The sequence below is a fragment of the Procambarus clarkii genome, chromosome 48, assembly GCF_040958095.1.
Source record: "Procambarus clarkii isolate CNS0578487 chromosome 48, FALCON_Pclarkii_2.0, whole genome shotgun sequence".
Lineage (NCBI taxonomy): Eukaryota > Metazoa > Arthropoda > Malacostraca > Decapoda > Cambaridae > Procambarus > Procambarus clarkii.
In genome coordinates, this window is record NC_091197.1 from 13,627,130 (window position 1) to 13,645,809 (window position 18,680).

General features: G+C 46.6%; 2 protein-coding genes across 2 annotated transcripts; both read left to right on the forward strand.

Annotated features, from left to right (window-relative positions):
* Positions 1–236: 236 nt before the first annotated feature.
* Positions 237–3,426, forward strand: LOC138351088 (SUMO-interacting motif-containing protein 1-like). Its single transcript, XM_069302715.1, has 2 exons — positions 237–248; positions 2,512–3,426. The coding sequence occupies exons 1-2, from the start codon at positions 237–239 to the stop codon at positions 3,424–3,426; spliced, it is 927 nt and encodes a 308-aa protein (XP_069158816.1).
* Positions 3,427–3,697: 271 nt separating this feature from the next.
* LOC123764678 (cuticle protein 16.5-like) lies at positions 3,698–4,207 on the forward strand. The gene has a single exon (XM_045752653.2). The coding sequence runs from the start codon at positions 3,698–3,700 to the stop codon at positions 4,205–4,207; it is 510 nt and encodes a 169-aa protein (XP_045608609.2).
* Positions 4,208–18,680: the final 14,473 nt, after the last annotated feature.

Here is an 18,680-nt window from a genome sequence, read left to right on the forward strand (position 1 = left end):
CCGAAACGCTACGCGTACTAGTGGCTGTACAAGAATGTAACAACTCTTGTATATATATCAAAAAACCTGTACATCTTTCCTCAATCTTTGGCGGCTTTGTTTACAATTATTAAACAGTTAATGAGCCCGGAAGCACCAGGAGGCTGTTTATAACAATAACAACAGTTGATTGGGAGGTTTTCATGCTTGTAAACTGTTTAATAAATGTAACCAAAGCCGTCAAAGATTGAGGAAAGATGTGGACGTCCGTAAGTACTTGCGTAACTGCTTCGTGAATCTGGCGACTGGAAGGGAAAGGGCCGAAGGAGGGATGGGGGAGGGGGGGGAAGGAAAGGATAGGAGGAATGATGACAGGTTGGGATAGAGACCAGGTATGAGGGAATAAGAGGGGGTAGACAAGGAAAAAAAAAAGAGATAAAACAGATGTTCGAGACAAAGCTAAGTCGATTTAAGAGTAATTTCAATTGCCATCCTGAGACGCTGCCCACCATTAGTGAAGCAGTTGTGGACAATGGTCTGAGTGCTCACACTAATGCTACTTCCTTCCGCTCCCTTCCCTGCCTTCTCCTTACAACTCCTACTCCTCTCTCCCTCTCTCTCTCTCTCATTCCTTCATCTCCTCATCCTGCCATCCTTCACTCACTCTCGCCTCTCCAACACCTTCCCTCTCTCTAACATACTCTTAACAATACTTAAACATCTGATGAAAATTTTACTGACCTAACAAATGAACAAATTCACAAAGACCTGAAAGTTGTAGCATTAAACAGTATGATAGATATCGTGATATCGAATATCGAGACAATATCGAATGTCTCGATATTCCATATATATGAATATCAAGACATTCATACATGGAACTAATAGAGCAAGAACTGGGCAATGTGATGTTATTGTAGCCAGAATACACCTGGGATATAGACGTCTCTGGCAGCTTTCACAAAACCCAAAATGTGGAATACACCATGTGTGTGTCAACTTGTTGTTGTTGTTGTTTAGGATTCGCTACTTGGAACAAAAAGTTCCAAGTAGCACGGGCTATGGTGAGCCCGACGTGTGTCAACTTTGTGAAAGAGAAAACACGCACATCTCTTCATCTTCTGGTGTGTGTGGCTTGGTTGTTTACAAGTACCTTGATGACCAGACCACACACTAGAAGGTGAAGGGACGACGACGTTTCGGTCCGTCCTGGACCATTCTCAAGTCGACAATTGACTTGAGAATGGTCCAGGACGGACCGAAACGTCGCCGTCCCTTCACCTTCTAGTGTGTGGACTGGTCAACATACTTTAGCCACGTTATTGTGACTCATCGTTTACAAGTACCTGTCTGCTCTTGTGAAATGTTAATGATCTTACATCTGTCAATAATAGAACTGCGACGGCATACTTACCGTCAGTCACAATTGACTGTCTTCTCCCGTCAACATTATTTGGATCAGAGCTTCACATGGGAGGCTGCCATTGGCTGAACTTGAAAACAGAAGCAATCCGATTGGTGCGACCAAATTAAGCTTTTCCTGATAGGTCAGTTTCGATTTCAAAGCCGTCTGACATATCTGCTAGACTGTTACCATCTACCGCTGGTGAGACATTCTACCTCTCTGGCATGTGGCTGGCTGACTTCAATTCAATGATTTATGACCAATTAATATATAGATCAATGTCAAATTACGTAACAAGCTAAGCTTAGATATTGCCGGAGCTCAAGGTAGACGAGAACCAGGTGTTACCAGGTGTCACCAGGTGTTACCAGGTGTTACCAGGTGTTAGGTTCCGGTGTTACCGACACCACAACGTTCCCTTCACCGTATTGGTAAGACTTGTCTAGCTGCTGGAACCCGGTTTCAATTATCAACACCGGTTTAGTGGCTTACTTCCTTGATTACACTGGGAGAGGGCGCGTGATATGGGTCGCTTGTTTGATGCCCCCAGGACGCCTGGTTTAGAATGGAAATTGAACTGGTATGAGTCTGTGCTCGGGCAGTAGTAAACACGGGCCCCTTCCCCTTCGTGAGTACTAGCTCTGTGTACTGGGAACCCCTTCAGAGGAAACACCTACACTAGTGTACTCGCACCAGATTACAGAGTGTATTTCGATCTACACTTGTCGAAAATTGTGTGTGTGTGTGTGTGTGTGTGTGTGTGTGTGTGTGTGTGTGTGTGTGTGTGTGTGTGTGTGTGTGTGTGTGTGTGTGTGTGTGTGTGTGTTTTAATTAATGGAGGGATGAAATAATTTAACTGGGATCAATTGATTGGTGTTGACCAAACCACACACATACTAGAAAGTGAAGCGACGACGACGTTTCTTGACCATTCTCAAGACAATCGACTTGAGAATGGTCCGGGACGGACCGAAACGTTGTCGTCCCTTCACCTTCTAGTGTGTGGTCTGGTCAACATATTTCAGCCACGTTATTGTGACCCCTACAGTCTGCAATTGGTTGGGGCTTACATATGGACCAGGTGCTTAGGAGATGTACTTTACGGTACTAAACCATTATATTTCAAGTTAGATCAGACATATCCATATTATCCACCTTCCCCTGGGAAAGTGGATAATTCCCCTGGGAAGGTGGATAATACCCCTGGGAAGGTGGATAATACCCCTGGGAAGGTGGATAATACCCCTGGGAAGGTGGATAATACCCCTGGGAAAGTGGATAATTCCCCTGGGAAGGTGGATAATACCCCTGGGAAGGTGGATAATACCCCTGGGAAGGTGGATAATACCCCTGGGAAGGTGGATAATACCCCTGGGAAGGTGGATAATACCCCTGGGAAAGTGGATAATTCCCCTGGGAAGGTGGATAATACCCCTGGGAAGGTGGATAATACCCCTGGGAAGGTGGATAATACCCCTGGGAAGGTGGATAATACCCCTGGGAAGGTGGATAATTCCCCTGGGAAGGTGGATAATTCCCCTGGGAAGGTGGATAATACCCCTGGGAAGGTGGATAATACCCCTGGGAAGGTGGATAATACCCCTGGGAAGGTGGATAATACCCCTGGGAAGGTGGATAATACCCCTGGGAAGGTGGATAATTCCCCTGGGAAGGTGGATAATACCCCTGGGAAGGTGGATAATACCCCTGGGAAGGTGGATAATTCCCCTGGGAAGGTGGATAATACCCCTGGGAAGGTGGATAATACCCCTGGGAAGGTGGATAATACCCCTGGGAAGGTGGATAATACCCCTGGGAAGGTGGATAATTCCCCTGGGAAGGTGGATAATACCCCTGGGAAGGTGGATAATTCCCCTGGGAAGGTGGATAATACCCCTGGGAAGGTGGATAATACCCCTGGGAAGGTGGATAATTCCCCTGGGAAGGTGGATAATACCCCTGGGAAGGTGGATAATTCCCCTGGGAAGGTGGATAATACCCCTGGGAAGGTGGATAATACCCCTGGGAAGGTGGATAATTGAATCCTTGGCACAAATCTCAACGAGCTTCGAAATTCCGGAACAATCATGACATGTATTGACAAGCCGCTGTCTGTCTGTCTTAATCTTAGGAAGATCTTCATCTCGGGGGCCCCGTCTTGCCTCCATATTACTCTTTTACTTATCGTTTTATTATTTACTATTTATTTTATCTTTATTATTTGTATTATTGATATTTCACTTATGGTTATCCTCGACTCCGAAGGACGAGCTTCATCTTTATTATTTCCTGTTATCGTACTTATCATTTACCATGTTTGTATTATTATTAGTACTATTAATTAACGAAATTGAATCACCAAACAGTGCCGTTGTTGTTACTGTTGCCTATGCTGCTACGTATGCTGTTACCTATGCTGCTACGTATGCTGTTGCATATGCTGCTACGTATGCTGTTACCTATGCTGCTACGTATGCTGTTGCCTATGCTGCTACGTATGCTGTTGCATATGCTGCTACGTATGCTGTTACCTATGCTGCTACGTATGCTGTTGCATATGCTGCTACGTATGCTGTTACCTATGCTGCTACGTATGCTGTTGCCTATGCTGCTATGTATACTGTTGCCTATGCTGCTCTGCATGTTGTTACCTATGCTTCTACATATGCTATTGCTTATGCTGCTATGTATGCTGTTACCTATGCTGTTGCCTATGCTGCTACGCATGCTGTTACCTTTGCTGCTATGTATGCTGTTACCTATGCTGCTATGTATGCTGTTACCTATGCTGCTATGTATGCTGTTACCAATGCTGCTATGTAAGCTGCTCGTTCTATGTAAGAGTCGTTCCCTTACCATTTTTAAAGTCATTACTGAAGGACTTCAAAGACTGGGTAAAAATATACAAAAAATGTCCTGGTTCAATAATGTCCTGCCCATTCGTAATTACAATGCTTGTCTTAAGTCGCCCAACAATTGCATGACCATTGATGCAACACATGAAACCCGGCAGCATTAATGAACTGTTTAATCTTGGTTGACCAGACCACACACTAGAAGGTGAAGGGACGACGACGTTTCGGTCCGTCCTGGACCATTCTCAAGTCGATTGTGATGAGGAAGTGGAGACAGGCAATAAATAGGCAAGAGAGAGCCGTTTAATCTTAGTATTGTTTTCAGTGTTGAGCGTTGAACGACCTCTTAAGTGTTAGTATTTACAGCCCCGCTCCTGTGCCAGGTAAGTCCACTACGGGCTCACCATAGCCCGTGCTACTTGGATCTTTTGGCTCCCAGTAGCTGAATCTATAACAACATGTTAGTACATATTCTCCAGTATAGTGACCCAAACTGAACACAATATTCTCGAATACTGTGTTCAGTGAATGCGACTACGAATGAATGCGACTACGAATGAATGCGACTACGAATGAATGCGACTACGAATGAATGCGACTACGAATGAATGCGACTACAAATCGGAGTGATAAGGACTTCGCTCGACATGCGAATACTCTGCCAAACGAGGACTCTCTTATCGACAGTCGAATGATCTAGCAAGTGAGCTTGACTCTCTGATCGACAGTCGAATGATCTAGCAAGTGAGCTTGACTCTCTGATCGACAGGCGAATGATCTATCAAGTGAGCTTGACTCTCTGATCGACAGTCGAATGATCGATCAATCGAGTCGGACTCTGACCAACAGTACACATAGTCCTCTTATCATCATTACCAATTACTGTTCCCATGAATTTTTTTGATTAGTTTTATTATCTTTCAAGTCCTATAGTCATATAATCCAGTCCAGACGAACGTAAATAGATGAACGTAGGTACGTTACGCGCCTGACAGCTGGGGGGACAGCGCTTCGGATTCGTAGTCCTGAGGTTCCGGGTTCGATCCCCGGTGGAGGCGGAGACAAATGGGCAAAATGTTTCTTTCAATCCTGATGCCCCTGTTACCTAGCAGTAAATAGGTACCTGGGAGTTAGACAGCTGCTACGGGCTGCTTTCCTGGTGGTGTGTAACAAAACGTAGGCCTGGTCGAGGACCGGGCCGCGGGGACGCTAAGCCCCGAAATCATCTCAAGATAACCTCAAGATAACGTTCCGGTCTGTACTAGAGCGTTATCAAGGCAGCTCCACCGTTTTAACAATGACTAATCCGTTCTTAAGACGCTCGGCCACATTCACCTGCGCCATGATACTGACAGTACAGCTTCACCTGATACAATGGTACTGACGGTACAGCTTCACCTGATACCATGATACTGACAATAAAGCTGTCCGTCACGATAACCAACTGGAGACCAGACTCCAGTTGGTTATCGCGACGGAGAACCCCGCACCTTGCTGCCACAAGGATAACGCTTCCCAATTTGTCGGCGAATCGAATCGAAATCGCCACCGACGCTCTCCAATCCTCTTCCAGAGCGTGGCAATATCACAAATCTTGGGATCCGGGCCTTCGTGCAAACATCAGACTTCGAGGTTACATGACAGAGCGCGGATGAACGCGGCCGACCCTTGTGACCTTGGAAGAGCAACTGAGATCCTCGCTATTCCGTTCGGGCAGCGACACTATCTATGACGTCACCATACACACATGGCCACTCGACTAATTAAATACATGTTATTCCAGGGGGATATGTGTTACTCGCCTCCTATTGGCTACCGCGGGTCATGTGATTGGCAGGCTGAAGAACACAGAGGTGTCCATCAGGCGTAGTGTTTTTTTTTTTTATACACTTCGAGAAAAACGCTAAGTCAGTATGACTATATGGCACTTAGTAGGGATATAAGTAGGAATAGCAGGGATATGAGGACAGGGAGCTGGGATATGAAGACAGGGAGCTGGGATATGAAGACAGGGAGCTGGGATATGAGGACAAGGAGCTGGGATATGAAGACAGGGAGCTGGGATATGAAGACAGGGAGCTGGGATATGAGGACAAGGAGCTGGGATATGAGGACAGGGAGCTGGGATATGAAGACAGGGAGCTGGGATACGAGGACAGGAAGCTAGGATATGAGGACAGGCAGCTGGGATATAAGGTCAGGGAGCTGGGATATGAGGACAAGGAGCTGGGATATGAGGACAGGGAGCTGGGACATGAGGACAGGGAGCTGGGATATGAGGACGGAGGGAAGGAAGGGTGTCCAACCACTTCGACCATCGGGTAGGGAACGCCGACCTACAAGAAGAGCGGCCATCTCCGCTCCGACCAGTCCAACTGGATGAGATAACACACATACACGTTTGCATACATGTGGATGCTGAGTGGACAGCGCGCGGAACTCGTAATCCTGTGGCCCGGGTTCGATTCCTGGCGCCGGCAGAGACAAATTGGGCAGAGTTTCTTTCACCCTGATGCCTCTGTTACCCAGTAGTAAATAGGTACCTGGGAATTAGACAGCTGTTACGGGTGTGGGTGCTTCCTGGGTGAGTGTATGTGTGTAAAAAAAATTAGTTAGTAGTTAGTAGCAGTTGATTGACAGTTGGGAGGCGGGCCGAAGGAGCAACGCTTAACCCCCGCAAGCACAACTAGGTGAATACAACTAGGTGAATACACACAAAAGTACGTAATTTCCAACAATTTCAACAATTGTCGAAATCCACAATTTTCGACAGTATGTCAGTAACTTTTATATTAAAACACCCTCCTAAAATTAGCAACTATTTGGCTGAACGATCTAAAACGGACTTTTCAAAAATGAACTGTTGTTCAAAAATGGACTGTTCACGAATCGTACTGTTAATTTTGTATAGGGTATGAGAAATAATTAAAATCCCAAAGCCTACTATAGCACATTTACGTACAGTATTAGGCCCTAAAAGAGCGAATATTAGGCCTAAGAATTACCTGGACAGGTTAGCTTGCGTTCATTAATTATTCTTGACAATTCTTTAATGTGTCATTTCGACTAAAATCGCCCATTTGGGTACGTTTGAAACCCATACCTTGAGGTTACCTTGAGGTGCTTCCGGGGCTTAGCGTCCCCGCGGCCCGGTCGTCGACCAGGCCTCCTGGTTGCTGGACTGATCAACCTGCCATTTGTGATACCATTACTTGGAGGACGGGTTGTTTGGTGCACACGGCACGTCAGCAACATGCAGCCTCTTGCAATACATCTTGAGGTTATCCCTTGACCAGAAAAGGTGCCGGTAAGTAGGTGGCAGAAAGGCCCGTGGGGTTCCGTAGGTGACAAACCTTATTAACAAGACTGAATATTGTGAATATTTTGTGTGGGGTTGAGAGAGAGAGGAGAGAGAGAGAGAGAGAGAGAGAGAGAGAGAGAGAGAGAGAGAGAGAGAGAGAGAGAGAGAGAGAGAGAGAGAGAGAGAGAGAGAGAGAGAGAGAGAGAGCAAGTGCTTACAGGTGAAGGGGCCAGAGAAAGAGGAGACAATGATTAATGATTCCAGAGAGCCAAGGTAGAGAGAGAGAGAGAGAGAGAGAGAGAACTTGACTATCAAGAGGTACAGGGACAGACGGGGAGAGAGACGGGGTAGACAGGGAAGACAAAGGTAGAGAGAGACAGGGGGTTGGGAGAAAGAGGGAACGAGAGGATGGATGTTGACACATCCATCCTCTCATCCGAGATAGGAGAGAGAGAACGGGAAAGAGATCAAGATAACGAGACAGAACAGAGCAGAACAGGACGGGGCTGAGAGCTAGGTCAAGTTATGGAGAGAGAGAGAGAGAGAGAGAGAGAGAGAGAGAGAGAGAGAGAGAGAGAGAGAGAGAGAGAGAGAGAGAGAGAGAGAGAGAGAGAGAGAGAGAGAGAGAGAGAGAGAGAGAGGGGGGGGGGGGGAAGGGAGGGAGTGAGGGAGGGAGAGAGAGAGAGAGAGAGAGAGAGAGAGAGAGAGAGAGAGAGAGAGAGAGAGAGAGAGAGAGAGAGAGAGAGAGAGAGAGAGAGAGAGAGAGAGAGAGAGAGAGAGGGAAGGGAGGGAGTGAGGGAGAGGAAAGAGAGGAGCGAGAGAGGGAGGAAAAGGCCTGGGGCTTATTTGGCGGAGCGAACCTAAAGAGGAGGGAACACAGTGGTGTGAGAGTAGTGGTGGTGGTGAGAGAGTAGTGGTGGTGGTGGTGGTGGTGGTGAGAGAGTAGTGGTGGTGATGGTGAGGTGGGGAGGCGACAGTTTGACGAAGGGTCAAATTTTGATTAAGACGGGTCAAATTCTATTAACGACGGATCAAATTCTATTTAAGAGGGATACAATTCAATTTAAAACGGATCAAATTATATTTACGATCGGTCAAATTTGATTTACGACCGGTCAAATGTTATTGAAAACCAATCAAATTCTATTTACAATAGATCAAATTCTGCTTACGACGAGTCAAATTCTAGTTAACATGGATCAAGTTCAAATTACGACGGATCAGTAAACATTTGTAGTGCATAGATTATATCTGCGAGAACTGAGATTATATTAAACCAGGATTGGATTGAATTTGCGATAGATTTAGTTAATATTTTTGTGGGATCAGAACATATTTGCTAAGGATTAGCTATGCGAGGGGAACCGGTTTTATCCCTGCCTGCTAGGTTAGATTTGCAAGATCAGATCTGGTCTATATTTGCGAGAGATTCGATTCCATTTGCAAACAGTCATATTCTACTGGATTTGAGTCAAATAGTCAAATTATAGGCTCTCTATCTTATATTTGAGAGATTATATCTCTCAAATAGAGATATAATCTCTCAATATCTCTCTCTCTCTCTCTCAAAGAGAGAGAGAGAGAGAGAGAGAGAGAGAGAGAGAGAGAGAGAGAGAGAGAGAGAGAGAGAGAGAGAACGGCGAGTCAACTCGTTCTCCCAACAACTGTATCTTATTTTGACACCAAAAGCCCCAACGGCCAAAATATAATGTCCAATAAGCCATAGCGGTTCACAAACAACCGCGGTTTCAATGCGCGGGTCCTCCGTTAAGTTAGGGTAATTTGGTACACCATTTTAGAGACGTCGTGACAACTGAGGAAGATCCTTGCCAGCTAGGTATGACAACCGCAGCCTCCTACCAAGCAACCCATCCCCCACCCTCGTCCTACCCAACAGTCTCAGCCTCACGGCCCAATCGTCTCCGGTGTTTACCCAACAATACGCCGGTCCTACGAGCCGCCGCCCCCTCGTGAACTGACTCTGCCTCACCGAGCAACAAAGGAGACCCCCCAGGAACCAGAAGAGACAGGAAGCCAACGGGCGACACTTTGTATCACACAGTGGAGGGTCGGCCCTGCTTATTCCCCTCCAGGAGATAATGTACACTATACGAGCTACCGGAGGGGAGGGGGTAGGGGGGAGGGGGGGAGAGAGAGAGGAGGGTGTAAGGGGGTGTAGGGAAGGAGGAGAGGAAGGTGGGGAGGGGGGGCCAGCACCATCTTTACTCGGTTTCTAAAAATTGCGCTTCATGGTCCAGGAACACGGGAGCTCAACAAGTGCAATTTGAATAGATTTTAAGGCTTTTACTCTGCGAGGCTGCACGGGCCCCGGGGTGGGGGACGGGGGCCGGGGCCGGGGCCCGGGAAAGTGCCGGGCCCGGTCGAGCAGGGGCCCGGGCCTTAGCTCCGAAGAGCATAAGTGACTAACAACAAACACCTAACAATGAACACAATACTGAGCAGTGACAGAAGGTGGTCGGCCGCAGTTTCTAACAAACACTTCACAAACTTCGATTAAAGATGCAAAGATTTGTTGAATAAGGGAGCCTTAAGATACTCGTCTGTTAATCGGCCTCGGAGTAGTAGTATGGTAGTGGTAGTGTGGTGGTGATGGTGGTGATGGTAGTAGTATGGTGGATGGTGGTGCTTACCTAAACAGTGACTGACAAACTCAAGTTTCAGTTGGGTACCAGTTGGGAACTTCTGAGCACCTTTCTTCATGTGCGCATCCATGGCCTTGTTGGTACGACAACAGACTCGTTCTGTTGCAGCCAGAGTTCGAATCTCCGAGTGAATGAAAATAAAAAATGACTATGGGTAAGCGAGGTTTATCTCGATAGCCAAGACCACACTAGGATAACCTAGTGTACCTTCACTGTGGTGATTGATGAGGCACAAGGTCGAACGTTGCTCGAGCAGCGAGTCACTAACATGGAAGACCTCAAGTACGATGCACTCCACGACTCTCGTCCAAATATACTCGCACTTGCTCGGGCACTTCGAGGACACACTTGAGATGTTTCTCCTCCGCTGCTTAAGACACACTCATGCCTGGCTTTCCATCTCCCTCGCTCGGTTGCTCTAGTCGACATAAAGGCCTGTGTCTACCTACTCTCAAACTCTCTATATCGTTCACAATAGTTCTCTCTCATTTTCATGATCAATCACCCTTTCTCACTTCACCTCGACCACCCGCAGTACTTTGACGGTCAACCTCTCCTCTCCCCTCTCTACCCCTCCCCTCACTTCTACCTCTCACCCACCTCTACCCCCTCCCTCACTTCTACCCTCTCACCCACCTCTACCCCCTCCCTCACCTCCGCCCCCTCACCCACCTTCTGGTTCTCTACCACCAACCTCATCTCAAGCACTCATTAAGACGATCCTCACACGCATTATTTTAAATTATCACAATTACTCCCATTCCTCGCTAGTTCTTGTTCCTCCTCCTCCTCATCATCATCTTCCTGCACCATGATCCTGTTTTCAGTCATACTCTCCCTTCTGTTCCTTTACTCATTCTCCTCACGCTACTACCTCTCATCTCCTCACACCTCCGTCCATTATCTCCCTACACACTCTCCTCGCGTCCCCATCTCATCTTCTCTTTCCCCCTTAAACAGTCCTCCTGCCGCTCCTCATTTTCCTTGTGCATGCCCCTCATAACCCACTCGCAAGCTTCCTGATGCTTCGGGAAGCCTTCCTCTCTAAACCACACAATTGCAAACAGTAAAATTCCTGGCGTGCAAACTCTAGGGAAAACTTGGGAAATGGTGAAGCAGGGACGAGGTTATTAGGCTAGGGATGTGGTGTGGGGGGGGGGGGGGAATGAGAATATTCAAGATGACTTATCAGGCTGAGAATGGAATGTTGAAGATGTCTCGGGTATACTCAAGTATACTTAAGATTGGTGAAGCGGGATGAAAAAGGTAATTTTATATATCTTGTATCTCTGAGGGTTCGTTCTTCTCAATAGATGTAAAACAGGTTTAAGTTGGAATAGTTTAAGTCTGTACATCTCCCATAAATGTACGTACAGCTACTATGGCTGGAACCACAACAAAAATAGCAGCCGTACCCAAACAAAAAGGTCCACGTTTTGTATTAATAACTTGGTAGATGACCCGGGAAGGAAAAACAATTCTTTTCCAAGCCTAGCATACTCCATATGGGTAGTAAGTTAAGCCTAAATTCGTGCATGCTAGGGCCTTGGATTGCTTATATTGACCAAGGTAAGGTTAGGTTTATGGTTAGTGTTTAATTTCGGGTTACGACGTTTAGAATTTCAAGAGTATAAGAATTTGATTGTTTTAGGGATTCTTGAGGTTATCTTGAGATGATTTCGGGGCTGTTAAGTGTCCCCGCGGCCCGGTCCTCGACCAGGCCTCCACCCCCAGGAAGCAGCCCGTGACAGCTGACTAACTCCCAGGTACCTATTTACTGCTACTTTACTGGATACAACAATAAATATTGTCCACATTATATCCGTGGTAGCAAAAGGTTCTATATTTTTTTTTTGAGCATGGGATGGAAGTGTGACTCTCCAAAATCACAGCGTGACAGCACTTCATCATCGAGGGCCTCCAAGCTGTCACGTATCACTCAATATCAACAAACTTAAATTGCGCCGAGGAAAAGTATATGCCAATTCGAGTCAAGCTTCCAACCTCACGAACTTTCGACTGCAACGGAACCTTCTGATTGGAAATAAATCTCAGAAATTGGTCAAAGTTTTCTAAAATCCTGAAAGCTGCTGTAAATTTCGATAAGGATGTTCAACAATGAAAATCAGATGAGGTCTCAGTAGCCAGGCAGGCGGAACTAGCGCGACGCTGATTTGCTGACGTATGCTCGGAGAGGAGCCAATCAGCATCACGCCCGGGAAGTCACTTGACGAGAAGAGGAAGAGTCTGGGGAAAGTGAGAGTTGAAGGAGATCAAATGTGTCGTAACGGGAACCCCAGAGAGGTCAACAGGGAAGATAAGTCTTCCCGCCAGCACTCAACATCTTGCGCTGCTTGAAGACAAACACAGGAAGGCGCTCACGGCTGTCTCCAGACCCTGGGCGATGACTTGAAGTGATGACTCTGGCTGATGACCCCGGCTGATGACTGCGGTTGATGACTCTGGCTGATGACTACGGCTGATGACTGCGGCTGATGACTGGCTGATGACTCTGGCTAAAGGCTTCAGAGAGGGAGAAGAAACCCAAGGACCTTAACTTCATATATATACCAAATTATGCATGCAAGACCTAAACACCGTTTTATGACACTGTATCTAGACCAACATTATAAACCAATGTTAAACGCGCGATCTTGCAAATCGCTCTGACCATTTCCTTCAAGTTAGTGAACTAATCTCCTCTAATACTCTCTCTCTCCCCCCAGTACTTGTTAGCATGATATAGTCACTGATCTGTTTGCTTTTTTGTTTTTTTGTTTATCTCACTCAGCATCCGCCACTACTGACAAACATCAGTATCACAGTATTTTGAGATCGTGCTGGATAGAGGCCCGCGGGAGCAAACTTTACATATTACATTTAACAGTACAAAATATGTACTACTTTGTAGGGCTAGTCTATAATGTGTACATTCCATCCAAAATAGCAATACGTGCGGTTTTTGGAGGGCAGGTTGGTGAAATTATGTACAAAAGCCGCCTCTCTAAATAACTCCATAACCTTTAAAATCTCGGGTGTAAATTAATGTCCTTTAATTAATGTAGAGCATCAGCTAATTAACCTCTCACAGGCTTCATTGTTCTAATTATTTATGTCCTTTAGTCTGGCTGTGTTAATAAATAAGTTCTGGATTACCATGTAGCAAAAGACATTAGCGCAACCAGTCACCATGATATAAGTTCATTCTGTTGTGCTCGCTAAAGACATTCATCTTATTTAATGGCTAAATGCGTCCTCGGCGGTAACTGGGTCTATGCCTGTCTCTCTCTCTCTCTCTTCCTATTCCTCTCTCTTTCTCTCCCTCCCACTGTCCCGCTTCTCTCTCTCTCTCTCTCTCTCTCTCTCTCTCTCTCTCTCTCTCTCTCTCTCTCTCTCTCTCTGTCAGAAAACATGATATTACTAAAAGCTAAAGAATGGCTAAAAAAAAAAAAACGGTAGAAAATATATCTCCGATTTCAGACCATGAAAATGGTAGTGTAAGGGTTAATATTTCTTAAAAGGAGGCAATGTGACCGACCACAAACAGCCTACGATCGTTACATACCACCAACCTGTCATGTTGAACGGCTGGATGTTGGATTTTGTTTTTTGTCGAGTTTTGACGCGTTCTCACGCATCACTCATGCGGGTTACAGCATTACATTTTCCGTGAGAGAAAGTTGTCCTTGCGACTGTTAGCTACAGCTTCTTGGGTCAAGTTCTTTACGATTGTAAGCAAGACTAAATGATTCAGCTCAGAGGCGCTATACTTTAACTAATATTTAGTTTCATTGCAAAGTTGCTTGGACAACTTTCACATCAATGGAAGGAAGAACGACGTGTGGAGGACGAAGTAGTGAGAGAGAGAGAGAGAGAGAGAGAGAGAGAGAGAGAGAGAGAGAGAGAGAGAGAGAGAGAGAGAGAGAGAGAGAGAGAGAGAGAGAGAGAGAGAGAGAGAGAGAGAGAGAGAGAGAGAGAGAGAGAGAGAGAGAGAGAGAGAGAGAGAGAGAGAGAGAGAGAGAGAGAGAGAGAGAGAGAGAGAGAGAGAGAGAGAGAGAGAGACAGAGAGAGAGAGAGAAAAAAAAAAAAAAATTCTGGTCCGCTTTTAGGCAGTCCAGAAATACACAAGCTGCCCAACCGCCTCTGTTCTGTGTTATTTGTGTCACAGGTGCTATTCCTGTTCCCAGGTCCGTTCCTTAGTCGTCTGACTTTCCCCATGGCCTGGACAGAGCGTGTCGCCTCGCCCGTCCAACAGCCCCAGCAAACGCTATCCTCTGCGGGGAGGAAATAATACCGATAATACTTCGATGATTACAATATTGGGAGGCGCCTTGGAGCGTGCGATGCGGGTGTCACGGCATCGCTTCTCACTCTCCGCTCCACCAGGCAACGAGACTCATCGGTAAGGCTCGCCTCTCTCACTCTCTCTCTCTCTCTCTCTCTCTCTCTCTCTCTCTCTCACTCTCACTCTCACTCTCTCACTCTCACTCTCTCTCTCTCTCTCTCTCACTCTCACTCTCACTCTCACTCTCTCACTCTCTCACTCTCTCACTCTCTCACTCTCTCACTCGCTCACTCGCTCACTCGCTCACTCTCTCTGTCTGTCTGTCTGTCTCTCTCTCTCTCTTCCCAATCTGGCCCACGACGGCCCACAGACATAGTAGTAGCGCCCACCCCCGTCCCTCCCCCTCTGGCCCACAATCATGACTTCCACAAAGTTTTAATTGTATTACACGCAAGACTCTCACTTTGAAAGTTTGAAAGGTGAAAATGTCCGAGCAACAACTGTGGCCACTTTGGCCGTTAGTGTGAGGCCATTTTGGCCGCCAGAGCGTGGCCACTTTGGCCGTTAGTGTGGGGGGGCCAACCCCTTTTGGCCAATAGTCTGAGACCCCACTTTGGTTGATAGTTAGGGGGGGCCACTTTGCTCGTTTACCGTGACGTCTTCAGTGGGTGAGACGAGCCAGACAGTAGTTAAACTTGCTAAAAGTCAGACGCCTTATAATGGGAAGACGACCAAGAGAGTTGTGGTGCTCAGAGGCACGATCAGCTCACAAGGGTATCCTGATTGCACCCATTGAGACCAATTAGAGCCGAGGCTGTTTTGTGAGGTATCTGTGTCGACCTTGACCTCCTCTCACTGATCTCAATCATATTACCCCCTTGTGTTTCTTGATGCAAGCTCGATTTCCTTGCCCAATCTTGCAAGATATTGTTCGGAATTTGGAGTTCCAGTCCATGGGAAAGAGAGAACATTTTCTCCCACGCTAAAATTAGGATCGGCGATGATGCTTACGGTTCAGATAGCAGTGTTTGAGATAATAAAGATGAACAACAACGACTGAGGTGCCTGTAAGGCTATGATAGGGGTGGGTAGATGGGGGTGATGGGGCGACCTTACACCCCCCTACGCCCCATGACCTTTGTTTACATAACAAATAGCGGTAATGCTCACTGCTCGTTTCACAAAACCAACCCATTCACAGGTTAGTGAGTGCCTCAAAGTTCATGGTTATCTTGAGATCTTGAGGTTATCTTGAGATGATTTCGGGGCTATTTAGTGTCCCCGCGGCCCGGTCCTCGACCAGGCCTCCACCCCCAGGAAGCAGCCCGTGACAGCTGACTAACACCCAGTTACCTATTTTACTGCTAGGTAACAGGGGCATAGGGTGAAAGAAACTCTGCCCATTGTTTCTCGCCGGCGCCTGGGATCGAACCCAGGACCACAGGATCACAAGTCCCGCGTGCTGTCCGCTCGGCCGACCGGCTCCCTGGTCTCCACAGTCTGGTTTGAAATATCTGGTGTGTGTTCAAAATACCACCCTTGAGGATATCTTAAGGTTATCTTGAGGTTATCTTGAGATCATCCTGACAAAGTGATTTACTCTTGAGTCTCATAAACGTGTCCTCGGCTCCCTTCACTTGCCACTACGTCAAAAAAGCAGCTGTTTTACCACAGCTAACAACCCGACCTCACAACTAGTACGTCTCATTTTGTATGCTATGGTCCTTAACGTACAAATTACATAGTACTATGAAAAGTAGAGCCTCACATGTATATCAACGTTTTCTATGTATCGCTTGCTTAGGTTGGGAGGGTTGCGTGGGTTCATGCACGTTTCTGCAAAGGTCAGCACTTCGTATTTTGTATGTGGCAGTAAACCAAGAGAACCGGTTGACTGATCAACCAGCAGGTAAACTCCGGTCCTTAAGAGTGTTAAACCCAACAAGTTTACAACCTAATAAAAACCTTATTGTTACTTTTGTTACTTTGACGCAACGTTAAAACGACGTTGTTACTTTGACGCAACGTTCAAACGACGTTGTTGACGTGTGATGGGCTTAACAGTAATAAAAATTGTATATACACAGGGGGGGGGGGGTAGAAATAGCCTAAGCTACTCTATCCCTTTGAGATGTATTTTTTCTTGTCTCAATAAACATACTTGAACTTGAACTTGTATATACACAGAGACGCAAAGTGGGGTCACACCTCTCAGTATATATTATACCAGACAGGTCTCTTGAGCTGTCTGACATAATAGTTAAGAAGGGAGATAGGGGCATTAAGAAGGCCTATGAGCCCAACACCACACAATCCTCCACCAATACACCCTTATATCCTCCCTCCTCTTACCCTAATGCAAGATCCTGACAAAGGATCCATGTTTCTTGGACAGATCCTAGAGTCATACCCTATTATCATCCCATTGGATCCTGGTCTCTTGGAGTGGATCCACACTTATTCCTTCCATATCTCCTGGCTAAGGTTCCCAATTTCTTGAATAAACCTCCAGGGGCTCACACCCCTAATTCTGGGGCCAGGGAAAGCTACCCAAGACCCCACACCGTGACTCTAGGGGCTTGTAATCGTTACCCAAGTGCTATACACCTTAACCCTAGGGGCCAGGGTAGTTACAATGTGGTCTCAACAATGCATGCAGCTACAGAGTGGCATTAGTGAATGTTAACAAGACGGTTATCTTGAGGTTATCTTGAGATGATTTCGGGGCTATTTAGTGTCCCCGCGGCCCGGTCCTCGACCAGGCCTCCACCCCCAGGAAGCAGCCCGTGAGAGCTGACTAACACCCAGTTACCTATTTTACTGCTAGGTAACAGGGGCATAGGGTGAAAGAAACTCTGCCCATTGTTTCTCGCCGGCGCCTGGGATCGAACCCAGGACCACAGGATCACAAGTCCAGCGTGCTGTCCACTCGGCCGACCGGCTCCCTTACGGTGGCAAGAATTGCAATATGCCATATGGAACAGCAACTCCCCACCACAAGTCTGGTAATTCTCATTATGATCTGGCTAAGTACCACGAGGAGACCAGCGTTGCCAGGAGCGACATCTGACTCTTATTGATCCAATTACGAGGTCAAGGGCAATTAAATTAGACGGCTGGCTGACCAGGCCAGCTCTCAACAGGAAATGGAACGTGAAATTGCTCCGGCTGCTCGAGTATTGCTAGTCCAAAAGACCAATGAATCGTTACCAATCTTCAAAGCTTGTGTGGTGTGAACAGCCGGGCTATCGCGAGTGTGTGCGTCACCACATACGAGGGCGTGTATACGCGCGTGTACAGGAAGTTACAACGTACAAAACTGAACTGTTGGAGGACAATAGGATTACCTCAAGCGGCAAAGGAAATGAAACTAAGGAACCCAACCATCTCAAGGCCTAAATTAGGTATCATAGGCGTTATAAACACTATCTTAGGCCTAATTTATTACATATATGTCCTCTACTAGGCCCAAGAATATTTAAGTTTGCTTTGTCCTGCCCTCCACACGACTGTGTGTTCTTGCCTTATATCCCAGTCAAGACAATAGTGCAGGAAACGCTATGCGTGTTAGTGGCTTTGCCAGAATGTACCACTCAATCACCCAGGTGTATGTACTTTCACAACCCAATGTACCTTCTTGTATATGAATAAATATACTGTGTGTATTCACCTAGGGTCAAGAGAGAGAGAGAGAGAGAGAGAGAGAGAGAGAGAGAGAGAGAGAGAGAGAGAGAGAGAGAGAGAGAGAGAGTGAGTGAGTGAGTGAGTGAGTGAGTGAGTGAGTGAGTGAGTGAGTGAGGGAGGGAGTGAGTGAGGGAGTGAGTGAGTGAGTGTGTGTGTGTGTGTCTGTGTGTGTGTCTGTGTATTCATCTAGTTGTACGCACCTAGTTGTGCTTTCGGGGGTTGAGCTTTGGGCTCTTTGGTCCCGCATCTCAACCGTCAATCTACTGGTGTACAGATTCCTGAGCTTCTACATTATATCTACATTTGAAACTGTGTATGGAGTCAGCCAGCCTCCACCACATTACTTTCTAGTGCTAACTAGTTACTTCCTAGTAACTAACTACTCTGACACTGAAAAAGTTCTTTCTAACGTCTCTGTGGCTCATTTGGGTACTCGCCTTCCCCCTGTGTCCCCTTGTGCGTGTACCCCCATGTTAAATAATCCATTCTTTTCTACCCTGTACTATTG